General features: G+C 34.0%; 2 protein-coding genes across 2 annotated transcripts; one reads left to right on the forward strand and one right to left on the reverse strand.

Moving 5' to 3' along the window:
- Positions 1 to 5890: 5890 nt before the first annotated feature.
- On the reverse strand, positions 5891 to 9688 carry LOC134264250 (cleavage stimulation factor subunit 1-like; the record flags this gene model as incomplete). Its single annotated transcript, XM_062746545.1, has 10 exons — positions 5891 to 6067; positions 6179 to 6259; positions 6602 to 6746; positions 6983 to 7138; positions 7382 to 7461; positions 7614 to 7812; positions 7974 to 8096; positions 8469 to 8602; positions 8835 to 8912; positions 9553 to 9688. Coding segments are annotated over 10 exons (1245 nt in total), but the record flags the coding sequence as incomplete, so codon positions are not given.
- Positions 9689 to 19788: 10100 nt separating this feature from the next.
- On the forward strand, positions 19789 to 20920 carry LOC134264251 (copine family protein 1-like; the record flags this gene model as incomplete). The annotated part of the gene is made up of 3 exons (XM_062746547.1): positions 19789 to 20152; positions 20398 to 20577; positions 20820 to 20920. Coding segments are annotated over exons 1-3 (552 nt in total), but the record flags the coding sequence as incomplete, so codon positions are not given.
- Positions 20921 to 22389: the final 1469 nt, after the last annotated feature.

Raw genomic sequence — 22389 nt, forward strand, 5'->3', positions numbered from 1 at the left:
GGTAAACCTTCCTTTTGGGACTTCTCTTAGCATTCAATTTTTTTCTAAATCCTTGTTCATCAACGTGTACCCTTCCGCGCATGATACAGGCAAAACTTTTGGTTTATGTGAACGACTAGGCACCAATCAGCTCATTACAGACAACGGTGTGGTCTCCATGGTAGACGATTTCATACATGCATGGAGGTAAGCACATATTCATTGAAAAGCGTGAGGGTATAAAGGAATGGCGATGTCCGTCTGTCCATCCGTCCGTCCGTCTGTTACGCTTTGGGGTATCTCTTATCCTCAACTCCTCTTATACCACTGAATGAATTTTTTAAAGACTTTCAGAGAATCTTTATCACATATTACCATTATGCACCTTCTATTTTACTTTTTGATCGGACACATAATTTGGGTTTCCCATAGCAAAACATGGACACTTTCATTATGTTCATATGGGAGGGGGGGGGGGGGTATCATTTAGTGAGCTGATTGCTCACACTACCTCTAGTTTTCTTAATGTAGTTTTCAGAAATAAAACACTCGCTTTGTTATTGTTTGAATAAATTGTTGCACTTTGCAGAAAATGGACAAAACACACTTTAGCAGGTTATATTTACTTTATTGATCGGGGGCGCATATTGTTTTTCCTGTCTGTTTAGGTGTTTGTCTGTCTGTTGTCAACTTTAACCTTCGCATTAACTTTTGAACCATGATAGATAGAGACTTCATAATTTACAAACTTACTCTACTTAAGTTCTTTCAAATGACACCAAGGTCAATGACCTTGTTAAATTACCTTGACTGTGACTCGTATGCCAAAAATAGAATAGCTTTTTTAAAAATCCTTTCCCATAACTTGTGAACCATATGAGGTATAGAGGCTTCAAATTTGGTATGCATACTCCACTAATTAAGTTCCCTTAAATATTGCAGTAACACCAAGGTCCATTACTTGTGACCTTCACTGTGACCTATATACTAAAAATAGCTTTCGAACCTTCGCTATGGCTCTTGAATTATAGGAGATAGAGACTTCATATTTGGTTTGCATGCTCAACTAATAAAGTTCTTTCAAATGACACCAAGGTCAATGACCTTGTTACCTTCACTGTGACCTATATGCTAAAAACAGTTTTTCAGACTTTGTTGCCGCAGTATGCATTGTGTTTCAAAAACCCATCTTGTTATACCCCGCTTGAAAAGCGGTAGGGTATATAGTAATCGGGATGTTCTTCCGTCTGTACGTCCATTCGTCTGTTATGCTTTGGGTCACCCTAATACTAGTATTCGATATTCACTATCGCTTCATCGTGCTATCGCACCATCGTCATCGCATTGTCAACTTTGTCGCTCCATAGCATCGCGCCATCGACCTTTTAGTACATCGGTGCGATAGTGAACTGCATGGCCATATTTGGATTCCATATTATCATGTGTGGAACTTTTCAAATTTTGTTATCACCAACTTCCCTTTCTTATGCACTAATACATGTATATCTTTAACATCTGCATATGGGTTTTTGTCCCCAATAAATTCGATAACCAAGAGCATGTTCTACCCACGATAATTTTATGAAACGAAGCTATAAACAAGTTGATGAAATTGGAATATCAACCGTCTAGTTTAAAGTCAAGATCTATAGTCAATATAATGACCTTGACAGCAAGAACAATATGAATGCTGACTGATTTTTATGCCCCCACGAAGTTTCAGGGGTATATAGCTTTTGCCGTGTCCGTCTGTCTGTTTGTCCTAAAAAACTTTAACCTTGCCCATAACTTTTGATATAGAGGAGCTATGACTTTCATATTTCACATGTGTATTCTTTGTGACAGACTTTTCTTTGAATACCACCAAATTTGACCTTTTGACCTTGGAGTTTGACCTACTTTTACAATACAACCTTAACCATAATTTTGAAGGGTAAGGACTAGAGCTTTTATACTTATCATATTTAATTCTTGTGACAAGACCTTTAATATGATATCAAGAACTTTGACCCTTTGACCGTGACCTTGGAGTTGACCAATTTTTACACAAAAAAACTTTTACTTTGGCCCTAATTTTTAAACAGTAGATACTATGAATTTTATATTTCATATACTGTATCATTTTTTTTGTGGCAAGACCTTTCATTTGAAACAAACGATTTTAACTTTTTGATCTTGACCTTGGAGATTTCTATACTTACAAAAAAAATTTAACCTTGGTCATAACTTTTGAATGGTGAGGGCTAGGGCTTTCATGATTCATATATATAATCCTTTTGAGAAGACCTATAATTGGATATCAACAACGTTGACCCTTTGGTCTCGACCTTGGAGTTTGACCTATATTTTACAAACTTTAACCTTGACCATACCATTTTGAACCGTAAGGGCTAGAGCTTTCATTCTTCACATATGTAATCACATATGTAATCCTTGTGACAAGAGCTTTAATTGAATATCAACAACTTTAACCCTTTCACCTTGACCTTGGAGTTTGACCTACTTTTTACAAACCCTGGCCATAACTTTTGAACGGTAAGGGCCAGCGCTTTCATTCTTCCCATATGTAATCTTTGGGACAAGACCTTTCTTTAGAAACCAACAATCATGACCCTTGGGCCTTGACCCTGGAGTTTGTTCTACCTTTAAAAACATTAACCTTTGTCATAACCTTTAAACAGGTGGTGCTAGAGTTTTATATTTCTCATCTGTATTTCCTGTGAAAAGGCCTTACTTAAGGTACCAACATATTTATAATATAGCTTAAGGTCAGATTACACGTTCCTCAAATACTTTTGTATTTCTTGGTATTACATAAAAAATATGCATATTTGTCATTCTCTTGTTATTTCTACATTGTTTTCAATATGTTTTTAAATATATAAGTACATCAAAAATTGTGATATAGGTCATTCAGATGATGACCCTTATGTGATATATAAGAAATATGACCCTGTGGTATCTTGTCCAAATGCCTGGTAAGGTACCCTAATTTTTTGTGAGGAAACTTGTTTAAGAACCTAAACTTCAATTAAAAAATTCTTGGGAAAAATTATATATTTTTAAGGAACGTGTCGTCTGACCTTAACCTTCCCTATGTTGCCAAACGGGGGCATCAGCGTTTCACTAACACATCTTGTTTTTATGCCCCTGTAAACGAAGTTTCGGGGGTATATAGTTTTTGTCGTGTCCGTCCGTCTGTCTCTCTGTCTGTCTGTTTATTGGCAAAAACTTTAACCTTGCCTATAACTTTTGATTTAGTGGAGCTATGACACATATTCACATGTGTAATCCTTGTGACAATACCTTTCTTTGGGTACCACCAAATTTGACCTTTTGACCTTGACCTTGGAGTTTGACCCACTTTAACACAGAAATTTTGAACGTTTACTTTGGCCATATCTTTTAAACAATAGATACCAGGATATTTATACTTGACATATCATTGGATACTAACAACTTTGACCTTTTGACCTTGACCTTAGAGATTTCCGTACCTATGAAAAAACTTTAATCTCGGCTATAACTTTTGAACAATAAGTACTAGGGCTTTCATACTTCACGTATGTAATTCTTGTGAAAAGACCTTTCATTGGATACCAAGAACCTTAACCCTTTGACCTTGACCTTAGAGTTTGACCTAAAATACAAACTTGACCATAGTTTTTGAAGGGTTAGGACTAGGGCATTCATACTTCAAAATTTAATCCTTGTGACAAGAACTTTTATTTTATATCAAGAACCTTGACCCTTTGACCTTAGAGTTTGACCTTCTTTTTACAAACTTTAACCTTGACCATAACTTTTGAACAGTAGGGACTAGACCTTTCATATTTCACATGTGTAATCCTTGTGACAAGACCTTTCATTTGATATCAAGTATCTTGACCCTTTGACCTTGACTTTAGAATAGAGTAAGGGCCAGCGCTGTCTTACTTCCCATACGTAATCTTTGAGACAAGGCCTTTCTTAAGAAACCAACAACCTTGACCCTTTGACCTTGACCTGGAGTTTGTCCTATCTTTTAAAATGTTTACCTTGGTCATAACCCTGGAACAGGTGTAGCTAGCGTTTTATATTTCGCATTCCTTGTGAAAAGGCCTAACTTGTGGTACCAACATATTTTATCTGCATTTAAGAAAGCTTAACCTTCGCTATGTTGCCAAACGGGGGCATCAGTGTTTCACAAACACATCTTGTTTTCTTTGGTCATCTTGTTTTTTTTATTAGTATACAAATTGTTTGGCCATAATATAAACACTGAAAAGTCTACGGGTTTTCCCGTTTTCCCGATCATGACAGGGAGCACAGTGCTAACTACTCCACAGCACCTGATCCAATCTCTGATGTTTTTGGTCTGCTCTCGAACTGCGTTGTTTCAACTTGACTCAAAGTATCTTTGGGTAAAGAGGATTCAAGTTTTTTTAAAAAAGGGTAGATAATACATATTTATAGAAAATTAATGCTATTTCTTAAAAAAAAAAGTCTGCGCTTATAAAAGTAACTGTCCTGAAAAGAGGTAATTTTTGTGAAAGCATCTTCGAATAGAGTAGATTCAAATCGTGCGCCATTTAAGTAGGGTAGAACGTGTACAAAAAAACGATCAAAGTTTTGCACAATAATATAGAGCATTTGGTCACGATAAACAATAAAAGTGTTATTTAAGGAACCACTGTTTAGTTAGTATAGTATCACTATGCTAGGGCATCAACGATAATGGGAAATCTGGGTTAATTTGCATAATTTGCATACAGTGATTCCTTATACTATAGTAACATGAAAAAGTCTATTAGTTGTTGAAATGAGTTGAAGCATTCTCAGATACTCAGATAATCTAGATATTCAAATATTTATATCCAGTCGCCATAAGGTCACGAGGTCACTATGTACGATTAAAATTTAAGTTTAATATAGGAATATGTAAGAATTTATTTTAGCTCAGTTGAGCTGAAAGTGACATTTTTTAATCACATTTTCTCCATTGTCCGTCAGTCCGTCTCTAAGAGGTTTCCATCCAAAGTTTTGCATTGGAATATATGTACATGTATATAGATGTAAATCAAAGAAATGAAAATGTTAGGATTATCACCTTGTGTGTCAATGATTTTTGTCTTTAGACCTGTCATTTGTGCATTTCTACAGAACGGTGGATCTAAATACAATAAAATCCGGCAACTACTGGACGTTGACTTCATCCACTAGACCCAGCTTTTGCTCCTGTTGGGAAGACAGCCACTCTTCAAACTGCACGCAGTTTTCATTCAGACCAGGCATTTGTTTCTTGGGATCTCATAGACCCATGAAACAGTGTTCGACAACGCCTGCTTTTGGATGAAAATATATGTAAACAATAATTTAATCATTCAAGATAAAAATGTGTCAAGTGCGGAAAATCCCTTTGAAACAATCAAAGATGAATATATGATGACATACCCAAATATGGTTTTATTGTAAAAGATAAATAGACCATTGTTAAACGGTCGACTTGGCTTTAAATCATTTGTCTTTCAGCCTTGTGAATTTTATGAAGAGTTTGACCCACTTGAATTACACACGAATCTAATTTTAATCAAACTGATAAGATACCCACTATAAAAGTCTCAGTTGTCAGTCTTCTGAACGGTGAACACCCCTTGGCAAGGAATTTACATGTAATTCTTAATTCCAACATTTTGAATTAATATTAATGAAGACCTGCAGATTTCAGATAATAGCATTCCAAATTACGTCCAATTTTTAACTTAATGGCAGCTTATATATCCTCTTATCTAACTTACAGCACTGTTCTAAATTAAGTTACCACTAGATAATGCATGCTTATGATGGACTCAAGGTTTTCAAATCTTGAACCTAAATACATGTGTACCTGACTTGCTGCAGTAAAGTTTCAATTACAAAATATCCTAGAAAACTGTTTGAAATTGGATTTTTATTAAACAATGTACAAAATGAAATGATAAATGTCTGAATGAATGTCAGTCTGTGTCAGCCTTCCTGTACCAGAATCTGGCTCGGAAATCCTCACTACACGTGATAAAGGCGGGACCAGTGGGGGAGTGTCCAATGTAACGCACGGCTCCATTGTGACCTGTGGTAAACAATTTTGTATCATTTCAATGAAATTCTAACTATGATTTATTTTAGTAGGCCAATTTATTGTAGTTTTTAAAATATTTTATTTAAAACAGTAAATGCTAACCTAAGGCTAGAAGTCTCTGTCGTTCTGCATTTCTTGAGTCCCAACAACACAATGATGTAGTGTTCTCATCAGGGAAGAAAACTGCATTATAAACAAATTTATAAATTAAAATACAGTTTAACTTCATTTATTTCAAGCTTTGATATTGTGAGTACCACTGAGTTAGTCTAAAATATATTTTATTCATTGAATTGGATTGAACAGCAGGCATAAATGCCAATGATGTTCTCTCCATTGAGTTAAAGTCAAAACAACTTTTTTTCTTTAAGTTTTTAAACTTCAATATCTTGAATCATCAGAAATCTCAGAGATTTTTTTGTAGTCTAATTTGATTCAAGATAATGAGTTTGACTATGATTACAAGAGAAAAAATGTGTTTGTGGAACACTGATGCCCAAAAATGGCTGATCAGAGTGTACTAACTGTAGTCCTCGGTGTGGTTAAATACGGCCTGTGCCCCGTGCTCCATCTTTCCCGTCATCCCTGCCCCTGTGTACACAATCAAGCACCTGTTGGTGGACAACTCCCACAGTTTGACCAGGGAGTCCTTCCCAGAGGACAAAATATACTAAAACCAATCAAAGGATGTAATGAGCAATGGATACAAGATCAAATATTAATATGGAATAACTGTAAGTTTAAAATCATTCAAGAAATTCTATTTTTGTTGTGATTTTTTTGTTTGTTTGTTGCTGTATAACAATGAAATCTAGCCTATAAGATTCTAAAACATATCATTGATTTATTGTTGATTGATGGATTCAGATGAATTTTCTGAGGTCCTGACATTTGACCCCAGCTGACCTTTGAGTTCCTGGAGAAGGTGACAGAACACACTTCCTCCCCATCGTGAGCTTTTTTAAATGTGCTGATCACCAAGTTACTGACTCCATCCCAAACTTTTATATCACCGTCTAAGGAACCTGTGGCATACAAATTGGCATTGGGACTCCATTTAACCTAAAATTAGAATAATGTCTTAGCCATTCTCAGAGAAATTTTTTAATTTTCTTTCTGAAGACTATTTTTTATAGTTGATCTTATGTTTCTGAATACTACTGTTAAAAAAACACACACACACACATGTAAACTAAATGATATTAAAACTATCTACATCCATATTGAAAAAGCAGAAACATGATTTGACAGCACATGTAAAGTGTATATTTGTCAATTCATTCAATTTCAGGTGGCTATACTTACAGTCGTGATGGGCAATGTGTGATGTGTACTGGGGTTTCTGCCGACAAAGCACTGGAAGGTGTTCACATCGTACAATCTCACTGCAGAAAACAATTGCAAAACATTGTTATTCTTTTTCAAAAAAAAAAATCTTTGGAATTTGCAGAGAAAAAAAAAAGAACCTGTATGAAACCAAATAAGTAAGTTACATGTGTAGACTAATGATTGAGTTTTATATATGTAGACTTGTGACCTGTAGGATGGTCTGCTCCCACTAATACGTAGTCGCCTGACGGATGAAATGACAGAGATCTAATGGCAGCTGCTTCTTGTATACTTTTGTAAGCTTTCTTAACAGACGGTTTGGAATATTCAAAGAATCTAACACTGAAGTCTGTGCTGCCAGAGGCCAATATAGAATGTGTGGGGTGAAAATCTAAACAGGTCACTTCCTGTAAGGATAATGAAGGTGGTGGAAAAATTCTATAAATAACAGTCAATCATAGATGGACAAATATACCAAGCTGTTTTTTTTATAAATTCAAAATTCTTAGAAGTTCATTTTAACTGAGAAAACTATGGTTGATCTATGTCAAACGTTTTTGTTTCTTACATCTACATGGTCGTAAAGAGTTCTGATGACTGGGTGATTTTCCATGGCTTGTTGTGGTGTTTCCATGGCAATAATTTCTGCTGGAGTTGCACTCTTGGCCAACATTCTATCCACATCTAAGATCTAAAATTTATAAAATATGTAAAACCTGGTATACTTCTTAAACCTTTATTATCTAAAGAACACCAATAGTAAGTCTTAAAGATAATGAAAGTCCTTTTACAGTATAAGCAGAAATTTTAACAAGGATTCACTTTTGGCATTATCAGCAATGGTGCTGAGATCACTCAAATTGAATCTTGCTAACAATTTATTTGGTATACTCTGTAACAGTTTCTTTAGTTAGCATTCAAAACTTGCTTTTTAAAATATTTCCTAATTTTTTAGGATAAATCGCTAAATTTACATATTGCTAAAATTTCCACATATAACAATTTAGATTTATAAGTTGTTAATAATGGCAGAATTATTTGGTTTGTTATATTGATAGATAACCTTGATGGAGGCGTCCTCCGAGCCTGTAGCTATGAGTTTCCCCGAGGAGTGGAAGGCCCCTGCTCTACACGGTCCCTTGTGGGCAGTGACATAACAGGTCTCATACAGAGCTCCCTCAGGGGAAATGGACTGGACTAAAATCATCAAATAAAATTAATCTCTCTTATTATCCATTTCAACATAACTGTGTTTGTATTTCCTAGACCAATCTAATTAAACTGTGATCAATTTTTACTTTATTGTACACAAGAGCTAGAAATCTTGACCTCATGAACTTATATGTGTGAATCAATACCTTCTTTCATTAAATGGAAGACATTGTAAAATTATTTTATGAAAATTCTGTTCCAATTACTGAAATATTACCATCTGTTTCATACTCCAAGTCAATTCCTGAACCAGGAGCAATGTTCTGTTCTCCAATTTTCTTACTTCCAGAAAGCTCTGAAACAAAAATGGAGAAAATCTTATACAAAGCAAATTTAATTTCATGCTGAACAGAGTTATTATATTCAATAATGATGTAAGCAACAACTGAGTACTATCATTTAATTAACTACTGAACAATGGGTGAAAAGTCCCCCCACCCCCTAGTTATGTCCCATGATCCCCAAAATCAGCATGATGGATAAAATTGATCAAATTTCTATGAATCTCTAATGTAATGATTAAAAACATGGCTGAGATTGAATGAATCTTAACAGAGGGTTCAAAATTACTGTCCAGTGACCTTTACCTTTGAGATATGACCTTAAATCATGTGACTGACAACTCTCAAGGCCATCTGCAACAATACTTTTAGTTTAATTTCTTTCAAATAAAGGACTCTAAGAAGCAGTCTAGGCCACAGGCAACTGGGGTATGGATGGTGTAACCCTAAATAAACCAAACCCAAGACACCCCCACTTTCTCCCCACACCAAGAATTTTTATTAAGGTAGACACAATACCTTACCAAAAATAGACAGATTCTTAAACTATAATCATATCATTTTCTGTTTTATACACATGTATTTTGATAACTAATACCATTTTCTCTTTTTAGCAGTTGATAGATTGTCCTTCAAGGAAATTTTGACACTTACCCTCTTCTGCATCTAATCCTAATTTGACAACTTTAAACAACCTGTCTGAGGGGGGACAGGCAGGGTGTGCTTTGACAAGGTTGGAGAGCTGAACTGCTAATTGCTGATGTCCATCATAAAATAACTGACTGTTAAAAGAAAAGAATATTTAGTCAGAAAACTTGGCATTGTTAAACATAATCAACATAGGTTTTAAACAGAGACACTATAACCTTGGATTGCATGGAAAGTCTAGAAAGGCCAGAAATCATGGTAAACTTATATTCTCCCTAGACTCCCTACACTGCATGCTATCCTCGAATTCCTCATTACATCGTGGAATTAACAAGAGACCTATAGGCCTTATAGGTCACCTGAGCTTTATGTTACAACTATCAACCAATTGAATTTGGTTCATGCTTTAAACCAGAAGCCATGAAACTCACAATTTTGAAAGAAGCCTTCATAGTCGTCTCTACATTTGATTTGATTTTTCTGCAATCCAGCAGAAAATTGAGTTTGACAACTATAAAGAGTTGGGAGGTGGATAAAATATACAGATTGGTTAAAGAATGTGTCTAGAATTAAAGAGTGGAAGGGAGTTGATTGACTTATGCTGGAAAATGTAGAAATTAATACTTCCCAAACGCAAAAAAATTCTTGCCTCATAACTGCACATTTCTTTTACATAAGGAAATCTGTAGCGTTATGGTCAAAGACTAAAATATTAAACCATAATGCTATGTAGTTCTGCAGCTACCTTAACATCATACATATTGAGGTGTCGATTGAGTGATTTCTCAAAGAAAAAAATGCAGCTCAATCAATTTAATAATAATATGTTTTAGTCATCTTTTACATGAAATTCAACTTTATAAAAATTGAATTCCACATTTTACCATTGTGACAAAAACCTTTCATAGCGAGCGCAACGAGCTACACTCGTCACTGCGAGCTCTTAAGGTCAAGATCTAGTAAATGAGAGGTGCCTACAGATTTATCAAACTTGAGAAATAAAATCTTTTATTGATGCTATACAACTTTAGCTTGGTCAAATAAGGTGTTTCGGGGCATAATTTGTAGATAAACAAGATGAAAAACTGTATTTCAAACTGTCATTTTCAATGAAAAATTAAGAAAACCAGTCATGAATTTGGGAGTATTTTTCATATTTGACAAATTAAATGTATCCAGATTGCCTACAGTCTCTCAGAAAACGGTAATTAGTATGTTCATGGCCTCTTTTTTAAATCAATATCAAATTTAATGTATGTATCCGGTTTACTTTTCATATGATTTCAAATTGAATGTCATGAAAATACCCTATTTTCTACATAATTCTGCTAAAGCCGTAAAGTAGGGGAAAAAGAAAGTTGAAATTGATTATGACGTCATAATGGATCTAGCACCAAAAAATTTGTCTAAAGTTATTTACTAAATCTTGACCTTAAAGCAACGCCTGTGCGAAGAGAAAATTTGGACTACTGCACATTCATTCTATAGAATTTTTTGACGCAGTAATTTGGACCCACAAGGCCGGAATTAAAAATATCTTTGTTTCCCCTAACCCGACCCTAAATTCTCAAGTTGGGTCGGTAGGTAGGTAAACAATTTTATTTTCTGACAGCAGCTTTGAAAATGCATTCTAATTTTAATGGAAAAATTGCCATTATATATATGAAAAATACAAAATAAAGCGATTTGTGAACAAAATGCTAGGTATCGTACATATGCCGTTTAAGAGCAAAATTCGTGATTAATTAATTTACAACTGTTATTTAATTGAACTTGTGAAATATCTCACACCATTTAAAATTTTAAATTGAATAAAATAGACAAGATTCTCAAATACGCAAAGACCAGACATACTTGATAATTTTGTCAAACATTTCATCAGCCTTCAGAGTTTATGGACGATCAATGTACTTTTTTTAGGGCCATGAGATTTGCAGTGATTCTGGAGCATTTTGCTTTGGAGTTAAGAAGTGGGTAATTTTAAATCGCAGACTCAAATCCCAATGAGTAACGTTGAAAACGGTCCTTCAAAGGGGACCATGAAACTTATGTCCAGTGTCGCAGAAGATGCTGGCTCCAAAAAAAAAAATCCCCAACTGCTTAATGGCAAACAAGTGCTGAGTATATGTTTAAATTTGGAGCAATGGTGAAAGGTTTAAATGTCGTCCTAACAAATCTCGAAGGAATTAAAAGTTAAGAAAGAATTCAAGGGCCTAATTCAAGAAAAATACACTGGACGTCTCAGGAAGGTGAATCATGATTTCAAAACTATTTGGAAAGAGTATTTTAACAATATTTAATTGAACCAAACCGAATTTACAAATGATGAAAATGCTATACACAATGCTATAGTCACGAAGTTTAACCACTAAATAAAGGCAGGAAGAAAGGACATCTGAATTAAATTGATCAGGATGAATATGCAGACATATTTACAACTCCTATGGTTCAGTGCTCCAAGTCACACTTGCTCTTAGGTCGCAAAATGGCGACCTAAACATTTTTTTGGTCGCCATTTCAGAATTTCTGGTCGCCATAATCAAATATTTCACTTGCCATAAGAAAAATATGTTTTCTGAATAAAACTTGATAATTCAAATAAGGATATGTATTATGTCTTTATTATATCAAAGATTACTTATTACTGTGACTACAAACATTTGCTAGGTTGAATTAAATATTTTTATTGAATACATGTACCCTTATGGTTGTACAGAAGAACACAAGTAATCTGATTACAGAAATAAAATTTTATCAAATGAAACTAGAACTGTCCAATAGGGACAAATACCCCCCGCTGCGTTTTTCAGAGAAGGTGCCAATTCAAAAATACTGTATGGATCTAGAGGTGTTCACAATTTACTTACAAATATTTGCAGTGAAATATTATTGCTCATCATGTTTCTTAATGAATGAAACAAAGGTGCAACCAAATGAAACATCAATACTAATACAATTTAATTCCATTGCAACATTTTTTTTTTTTTTATTTTTTTTTTTTTATTTCTGCATTAAAAAAATATATTGCAATTATGTGTTATGTCACTCTGCAAACTGATTGTTGAAAAAAAACCAGTATACAAAATCAAATTAATCTTGATATATCAATTTGAAATGCATTTTGAAAATAAAGAGCTGGTCATCCAGTAATGAAGTGCTTTGACAGACAATAAATTACAATTAAGAGAATAAGAGAAGAGAGATCTTTAATTCTTGTGCCTTATTCCCTGGAGATTAGATAACACACACGCTTGATAAGAGATATGCCTTAACAACTTCCAACACCAAACTCATTAATTTATCTTTAACTGGATGCATGTCCAGTCATTATTCCCAAGAGACAAATGAAATTACATTATCTTCTGTGCAATGTAAAAACTGTTTTTAACACTTGATGATGTTTCTTTTTTTAAAGTTTTTATGAGTAGTTTGAAGCTGTAGTATTTTTGAACAGATATTCTAGATTCTATATCTCAAACCTTATACATGAGCCCAAAATGAACAAGTCAATTAAAATAAAAAATAAAACCTGTAAAATGCAAAAAAATTAACAAAAAGAGTTGAAAATTCCAGGTGCACACCTTCATATGGTGAATAATAAGTGTACAAATTTTCAGATTAATCCTTGCAATAGTTTCTGAGAAACGGTCCAGACAAAACCACAAAATAAAAATGAAAAAACACCTGTAAAATTCAAAATAATAATCCAATCAAGATGAAAATATCAGGTGTACAACTTCATATGGTGAATAATATGTGTACAAATTTTCAGACAAATCCTTCCAATAGTTTCTGAGTAATGGTCCGGACAAAATCTCGTCTACAGACAGCTAGACAGACAGACGGACGGACGGACAGACGGACATGGTGATTCCAATATACCCCCCCTAAACTTCGTTTGCGGGGGGTATAAATACAAACTTGACAGCTGTTGAGACAGGACTTTGCCTGCTGTTTGTCATGTTTACTTACTCCTACGTACCAAACCCATTACAGTCATTATAAATGCCGCCAAAACACTCTTTATTAGCATGATTCATTGTGATATGCAAGCAATTGACCAAATGCTTCAATAACAAGGTCGGATTTTAGAAAGTTTACGAAGTTTGGATACCATTCTATCAGGAACATATATATAAATACATGTCTCTGGTTCTATCAAACTTTGTACAACATGCTGCCACAACATTAGGCCAGGTAAAATTAATCTTTAGATTCTCATCCCCGCCCGCCCCTCTCAAAGTATCCCGCCCCGGTGTTTTTTTATTTTGATTTTTGGGTATTAAAAATTTTATTCAGCAAGAATTTTGGTCAAAGTTTAAGAGTTATCTCCCGCCTGTATTAAAAGTCGCATGTCGCTATTTATAGCAAAAGAGCCATGTGAAGAATGGTGAAAAATCGGCAATAAAAGCAGTTTGAATATGTAAGGAAAAGATATTTTATCAGTGTAGAGAAGGCAGAGAAGAAAAAAGAGCACAAACACATCTAGATACCATCACTGGCATGAGCAAATTTTAGAGAGATTTTAACATAGTAAAAATAGACGAGGAAAATGACACCTGGTCAAGTTAAACGATCTCCTGCTGTGTGTGATTTTTTTATTTGGAAAAAAAATAATAAAACATTGTAGATGACTTTAGAGAATGTTAAGTGCTAAGAAAATGTTAAATCTTAAAACTGTTCAGGCCTAGGTTTTTCAGTAGAATATTTTATTAGAATATATATTTTATAGATTATGACCTATTTTAATGTCTAACATTTCAAGTCTCGAGAACGATCAATTTTTTTTTAGGAAGGTGGAAATCTTTGATATTTTACAGAAAAAAGAATTAAAGATTCATGTTGGTAAAACTAAAAGGTATTTGGGGAAGTTTTGGGGAATTGTGCCTATATATAAATTAACAATTATAAAAAATAAAAAATAATCCCCACCTCATTTTTTTAGCGTTAGGTGCCGTATAAGATTTGTGTACTTGATAATTTGTTAATTAACAATAAATATTTAATTTTTTAAATGTAGAATCTTATTTAAATATTTAAAAGAATATGAAAAGAATAAAATCTATTCATATTAGCATTAACTTAATCCAAATAAAAATAAAGAGTTTGTTTTGTTGATAGTTACAATTTAACAATTATAAAAAATTAAAAATCAACATGCATGCTCTTACATGTCTCATAATCGCGTCCCAATTTTTTAGCATGTATATAGGATGAGAATTTAAAGATTAATTTTATATGGCCTTACATGATCAGGAAGTCCATGCAACGCTTTGTAAAATGTATGCACTGGGTATGTGTATCTTCAAACATTTTTTGAGGGGTGAATCTTTACAAATGATAATCATCATTAAAAAAGGACGTCTGCAAGGCCACACAAAATGTACAACAAAGACAGAAGGAGGCCCTGATGGGACAGAAGTCAGTCCCTTTGCTGAGTCGAAAAATCAATTTATTGGTCGCAAATGCGACCATTTTAGTCGCAACTTGGAGCACTGTGGTTCCATAATGACATAGGCATATAGTAAACGTAGGAACATAGATGATCTGGTTATTAGATCAAAACTCATATTAAATAAAATGCAGTGAAATTGAATGATATGTTCACTATAGGTGAGCCCCTCAACTACTCGGGCCTGAGACTGGACAAACCTTCCTCCAGTTCCAGTGAGTTTGCCAAAGTCCCAAAGACAGGTCCCCCCAGAGCTGAATCCCCTTTCGAAAATTTATTCACTCAAATGGAGACCCCAAGACACCTCCGAAACACTCTTAATTAGTCATGGTAATTTTTATTATCAAATTGTTTCAATAGTGAAGAATTCCAATTGGCTAAAAATATCGGTATTTCTTTTGCAGCATTTTTCTCTCATTTTTGTTTTATTTTACAGCTTTTATTTCATTTCTATATTCACATATTTGGACATGATTTTGTTTCCAACAAATGTTCATTTAAAATCTACATTAAGTTCTCTTAATGTACTTTATTTTTGATAAAAACTGATTTTGATGAAATTGTATGTTATAAAACTTGGTTAACAATAAAAATAAAATTTGAATCACTTTAATAAAAAATTTCTTTTTGCTCATATGTGAATGTGCATATTTAGCTGGTTAGGGCAGTTTACCTAACTATAGATCATTTAAAATTTTGGTGTCATAATTTATGATGAAATTGTTACAATACTTGTAATATATTGAATTTTTATTTTAGCTATGTTCTTTCTATTTGAATATCAGCAAATGTTGAAAAAAAGTTTACTCGCCTTAAATTTAATGGATAGCTAACAATTAAACAAATTAATATCACTGAAGAAATACTGCCTTCACTCTGTCCGCATTGTATCACAGAACTAAATATGTCCAGAGTGTACAGCCTCCTATTTCCCTACAGTCAGTAACTCAGTCAATAAACAAGGAATTTAATTCAGTCAATAGACAAGAAATTTAAATCATCAAAAGTTCAATAAAGAATTCCAAAATGTACTTATCTAAGGAATAACGCACTGTCAACATATTAATGAGTAATGAGATGTTTCATTAAATAAGTGGGATAGCATTCACCTGTAAAAGAGCCTTGTGCTTACATAAAAATATGTTATTAATTTTGCAAGAGATATATCATAATTCATTTCAAATCCTTTTGGATCTTTGAAGGCTACACCTCCCGGCAGACTTGACACACCATACAATTGAAAACATCAAGCTCAGGCTCCAGGGACATCTTGTTCTCTGGAGGTACAAAATCAGTTATAGTCAGTACACCTATAATTATACAGTATTGTAATCTGGACACTCATAAGCTATAGGAAATCATGTTATAATGTAACTCACGATTAACCGAAATATCGGTTAATCGCAATTCACAATCTTTCGGTTAATTGTACAAACGTCTGACATTCGATTCATTCAGGTTTGATTTTTTCTCTGTTTTTGCCGTTGTACGCACATTCCGATTGGTTAATCGGAAGAAATGATGGCAAATCATGTTAAAGTAAACAAAAACATGAAAATGGCCGCGAAGAAGTCGACGGTGGACTACTTCCAACTTCCATTTTCAACAGAAAGATGGCACAGAGGACAAATAGATTTACTAAAAGGTAACACCCATCAGCCTCATAATTCTGAATTTAGAGGAACCGACACAGTGCTGCGAATTTCCTTATTTCTTTTCAATATTGAGATCGTTATATGTGAAGTAATTATATCATGGTGAAGACATTATGGTTTGATCATGATTTGTAAATGAAAAATTTAAATCACAACAGTAAAGCTGACGTTACTATTACAACAAAACAGCCTTTTGTAAAATCACCAATACTTTTATGTTTATATAATTAATATGAAATCATTGGTTTTGTTTGAAAGATTTGTTTGCATGTTTCATCTTTTAAAACCAATGACCAGTATTTTTATTAATTTGGATTTCGGCATTTTATTCTTAGGTCATACTTAATATTTTTAATTAGAACATTAGGTATTTTCTTTGTTTTCTTGGCTTTACATTCTATTTTATCTTAATAAACCTTATAAAAGTATGAATCATTATTTATTAAAGAATGTCTTATGATTATGATGATCAAAGATTCAGATTTTATACAAAAATTAAAAACAAAGATCTATTTCTTTTATACGAAATTTTCGAAAATCGAGGTTTTTATTAATTAACTAAATTAATTTTCTGATTGGCACTATTATACTATCAGAGATTAGCAGTAGTCAGTGGAAGTATGAAACTCAGTCATACCCATAGGAAACTCTGTTATACTCATAGAGACTACCAGTATCTCAGTGGAGGTAGGAAACTCTGTTATACTCACTGGGGAGGTATAAAACTTGGTTAATTCATAGTGAAGGTAGGAAACTCAGTTATACTCATAGGGACTACCAGTATCTCAGTGGAGGTAGGAAACTCAGTTATAGTCAAAGAAAACTCAGTTATACTCATAGGGACTACGAGTATCTCAGTGGAGGTAGGAAACTCAGTTATACTTATAGGGGAGGTAGGAAACTCAGTTATACTCATAGGAAACTCAGTTATACTCATAGGGGAGGTGGAAAACTCAGTTATACTCAAAGGGGAGGTTAGAAACTCAGTTATAATTATCTCATTGGAGGAAGAAAACTCTGTTATACTCATAGGGTATTACTCATAGGAAACTCAGTAATACTCATAGGGACATCGTCGGAAACCCACGATGATCTCATCTTTACTTATCACCCATGGGCAAACTTGCCGAAAAATCGTCGTATGTAATTAAATATGCGTGGGTCATTTGATTGGATGCTTCACAGAGTCATGATGCCAAACAAGGAATTACAGTTCATGTTACGTATGCATGTTTGGCATTGCCAAAAATATGAAAAACTCATTCCGTAGTTAACATAGCTGATAAATCCACTCACTGGGGCATTTTGCAGTTAGAAAGAGGTACTCCTATACAATATCTGACAGATATTAATGCCAGTGACCTGTACGAATTGACTTTCATTGTTTTAAATCAAACTTCGCATGTTTTAACGAGTGTCAAAATATTTACCATAATTAGCAAAGTAATAAACATATTTTTCAAAATTGAACTTTCTGATTAGTTGACTAAAAACAACAAATTAGCATATTTTACGGTGATATTTCAGCTAGTTTGCCCACGGGTGATAAGTAAAGACGAGATCACCCGTGGGTTTCCGACATTATTAATCTACAAACCAAAAATATTTTAATAATTATCATAAAGTTACACTGGTGAAAACCTGCATTTGTTTCGCTTCCAAAGGTAGATTAAATTTAAAATTCCAATTATTAATTAATTTGTTCAAATATTAAAAAAGTGAATTTTTCATGTATCCATGGCTAGATCATTTTTTTTTACTACGATGCAAAACTGACATTAACCGGTAGATACATGTATGTGTATCAATTACCAAGGTAATTATTTTCTAAATTTAGTATCAATTCAAATAAGTTGTTATATAATGTATATCAAGAAAAAAAATAAAACTGCAGTTACCACGGTAATAGTTCATGAAATGTAAATTACGCCTGTTTGACATCTTTTAATAAAAAAGCAATGCATAAATGCAGCTGTCAAACAATTCTAATTATCTCCTGGACCAACAGTGTGCATTCAGACATGAAGCAATTTCCCTGTAATCCAATGTAATTTTCACATTTATCTGTGCATTACGTTAACAGAGGATCGAGAGACTGGCTAATTTGGCACAGATTTTTCATGCTTCTTATTCAAGGTCCGTGTTGAATGTTCTTGCATCTCAATATTATTGTTAATATTAGAGTTATCAATTTTACATGTATATTTATTTCTTGTAAAATACAGGTATAGATCGAGGAATTAATAATTTGAGTTACAGATTTCGATTTTAAAAAAAAAGACCTGGAATTTCACTGTTTTTTAATATGGTGTTTGAATTTTAAGTGGACCAACGATCCACCTAGCTAGAACATTTGGTAGACCTTCCAATTTTTTGGTGGACTCGGGCCTTTGTTTACCGTTAGTAGAGCTGCCAACCCTTACGATTTTTGCGTAAGGCGTACGAAATCAGCGTTTAAAATACGCCTAACGATTTCTCTCTATATTCTTCCGATTTCAGTTTTTCTCGTTCAAAGATTATAATACCGGTATTTTCATAGCTGGCAGCCTATAGTTTCTATCATTATAATATATTCATAATCCTTACAGTCCCGTGGGGATCCGGGTTAGAATAGGTCCTCAGTACCCCCTTGCTTGTCGTAAAAGGTGACTAAATAGGGCGGCCCTTCGGATGAGACCGTAGAAACCGAGGCCCCATGTCACAGCACGTGTGGCACGATAAAGATCCCTCCCTGCTCAAAGGCCATAAGTGCCGAGCATAGGCCTAAATTTGCAGCCCTTCACCGGCAATGGTGACGTCTCTATATCAGTGAAATATTCGGGAGAGGAACGTTAAACAGTATACAATCAATCAATCATAATCCTTACAACGCTTGCTTGTATCATTGTTTCGGTTTTAGAAGGCCGATCACATTCATGTCAATGTTTTAAAGTAACCAAAATGGAAACATGCCTCAGATTGCATGTCCATTTACAAAACATCTTCAGCAGCAGGGGGCATAGGTATTCCCTAGACCCCGCCTTACTATTTGTTATTTAAGAATGTTGGCAGCTCTGCGTTAGTGTCGAACCCTGTAATCTACAGTAGTTACTTAATATTTTTGCAGATGAGTTTAGTTAATGACCATTTATTTTATTTTTATGAATGACATAGTTTGCCATGATTTGGAATGCAATATTTAGGTTTCATTGATTGCTTTGCAGCTTGAAGTTTAATTGAATTACAAAAATGGAGGTCATCAGCATTGTCATATTCTTCATGATTGGTTTCTTCATCTGGTATTGTTGTGGAGGATCTTCATCAAAATCTGCCTCCTACTCCTCCCCCTCTTCCTCGGAGAACAAACTTTACCCCGACCTGAGTAAGATGAAGAGTAACAGCATGTTCAGTATGTTTGGGGGCAGTAATTACTCCAGTTTCGTGGACAGGTTTACCTCATTAGAGGATGTCACTACAGCAGTCAGAAAGGCTGGGCTAGAAAGCTGTGGTCTGATATTTGGTAAGTCTTTGGAATTAACAGATATCTACCTTGTCTTGTTGGTTTGAATAATGAAAATATCATATATAATGCTAATATTAAGTAAAACATTTTATAGATATTTTTGTGTTTTATTTTTTTGTTTTGCTGTGTTTGAAATACATGTACATGTACAGTATTATATATACATATTGTTAAAGATTCCAGATTTGAGAACTTGTAACTGACCAAGTTAAAAGTATGTAAGCTATAAAAACATTTTGTAGGAACAGATTTTACATCAAGTAATATGTACCAAGGGACTAAGACATTTGGAGGGAAAAGTCTTCACAGTATAGACCCCAGGGAACCTAACCCCTATCAGAGGGTAGGCAAGGCTCATAGACTAAAAACTAACAAAAGTCCTGCTAATCAATGTGATGCAAACAGTCAAATGTTAGTCAGAAGTAATTAAAAATTGGGGGGTACCAATCATCCTAAACTTGTAGCCTTTTCTGTGAAATTTTGCAAAAAAGGATTCTTTCTGTAAGTGTCAAGGAGTATCAGTATATGTTTCACAGTGTAACACTGTAATATAATCGTACATGTATTTCAAATGCATGCACAACATTACACACAATTGCTTATCAAATGGTTCACCCCTACCAACCAGCAATTCTAGACATTGTGACCTTTGTGTACTTGACAGGTATAGATTATACTGCCAGTAATGCCTATCAGGGTCAGAGAACTTTTGGGGGACAGTCCCTCCATTCTATCGGCAAGATGTTTCTTAATCCATACCAACAGGTACTACTAATTCACAATACAGCTTCATTTTGTTATTCTTTATTTTGGATTTGGTCTATTGCTTTGTTTTAATATCACAATTATAAAACTAAACATGAGGCATAAATGATCAATGGAATAAGTAGCAATTAAGTTATTTTTAGCTAAAGGTGTGGCAATATTTTGACCATTGCTTGAATAGTGGGAAAGCATGTGTAGTTTGCATCACATTCTATGGCTTTAAGGACAGTGAGGGACATTAAAATCTGGGTTTTCTAAATTAATTTAATCGTTTAAACAAGAGTTATCTCTCCTCTCTATAAGTTTGAACTATCTTTCTTAACAATTCATAGTGGGCTCTTCCTCTCAAGTTAGAGTTATTTTCTTTTGTAGAGGGACATTTCTCTTTATGCTAAAGTTATGTTTTTTAGCCAAAGGCCACTTTTCTTTAAGCTAGAGTCATCTTTTTAAGCAGTGGGGCACTTCTTTTTAAGATAGAGTTGTCTTTCTTTACAGAGGAGTGTCTCTTCTTAAGCTAGAGTTATCTCTCCTACTAGATGATGTTACTAACACTGTTACATCTTAAGTTAGAGTTATCTCTCCTACTAAATGATGTGTTACTAACACACTCTCTACCATCGGCTCATACATTCACCTCTGTCGTTGGCTCGCGTATACACAGTGTTAAACACGAGAAATAGTGCGTTTGTTTTAATTCATTACATTTCAATTTCTATGCTTATGTCTGAGTTTTGAGATAGATATTTACTAAATCAATCCAGATATATTAATTTAAATTGAAACAATTCTCCAAATATCATGTTTTATACGTTACGTCAAAAATCTTGACGTGAGCCCATTGCAGAGGTGTTTGAGAGAGGAACGAACGACAACTCTGCATAGGAGATTGTTACTAACACTGTTACATCTTAAGCTAGAGTTATCTCTCCTACTAGATGATGTTACTAACACTGTTACATCTTAAGCTAGAGTTATCTCTCCTACTAAATGATGTGTTACTAACACTGTTACATCTTAAGCTAGAGTTATCTCTCCTACTAGATGATGTTACTAACACTGTTACATCTTAAGCTAGAGTTATCTCTCCTACTAGGTGATGTTAAGCTAGAGTTATCTTTTTTAGTAGAGGGATATGCCTCCCTAAGCTAGAGCTTTTCTTTGTAGATCACTTCTTTTTCCTGTTGCTCTCTCCTTTACGGCATTTTTTCTCGATACTCAATACAGTAAAACTCGGTTGGGGACCTGTGAATTTAATTCGCTATATCCGTAATTCATTATATCCGTATAACGAATTCCTATAATCATTATAGCGAATTCGCACTATGCATGTTTTCTTTCAAGTATTACTTGCAACTATGTTTACTTAGTGAAGCAAATATAACAAAACATATCTTCGATAACTAAGGTTTTCTTATGAATTGAGTTTTTTTATATGCTAAAAGGAAATAAAGTAAGTTCAATTTATCTTT

Source organism: Saccostrea cucullata, unplaced genomic scaffold, assembly GCF_032062105.1.
Source record: "Saccostrea cucullata isolate Sc308-1 unplaced genomic scaffold, CSIRO_AGI_Scuc_v1 ctg11032, whole genome shotgun sequence".
Lineage (NCBI taxonomy): Eukaryota > Metazoa > Mollusca > Bivalvia > Ostreida > Ostreidae > Saccostrea > Saccostrea cuccullata.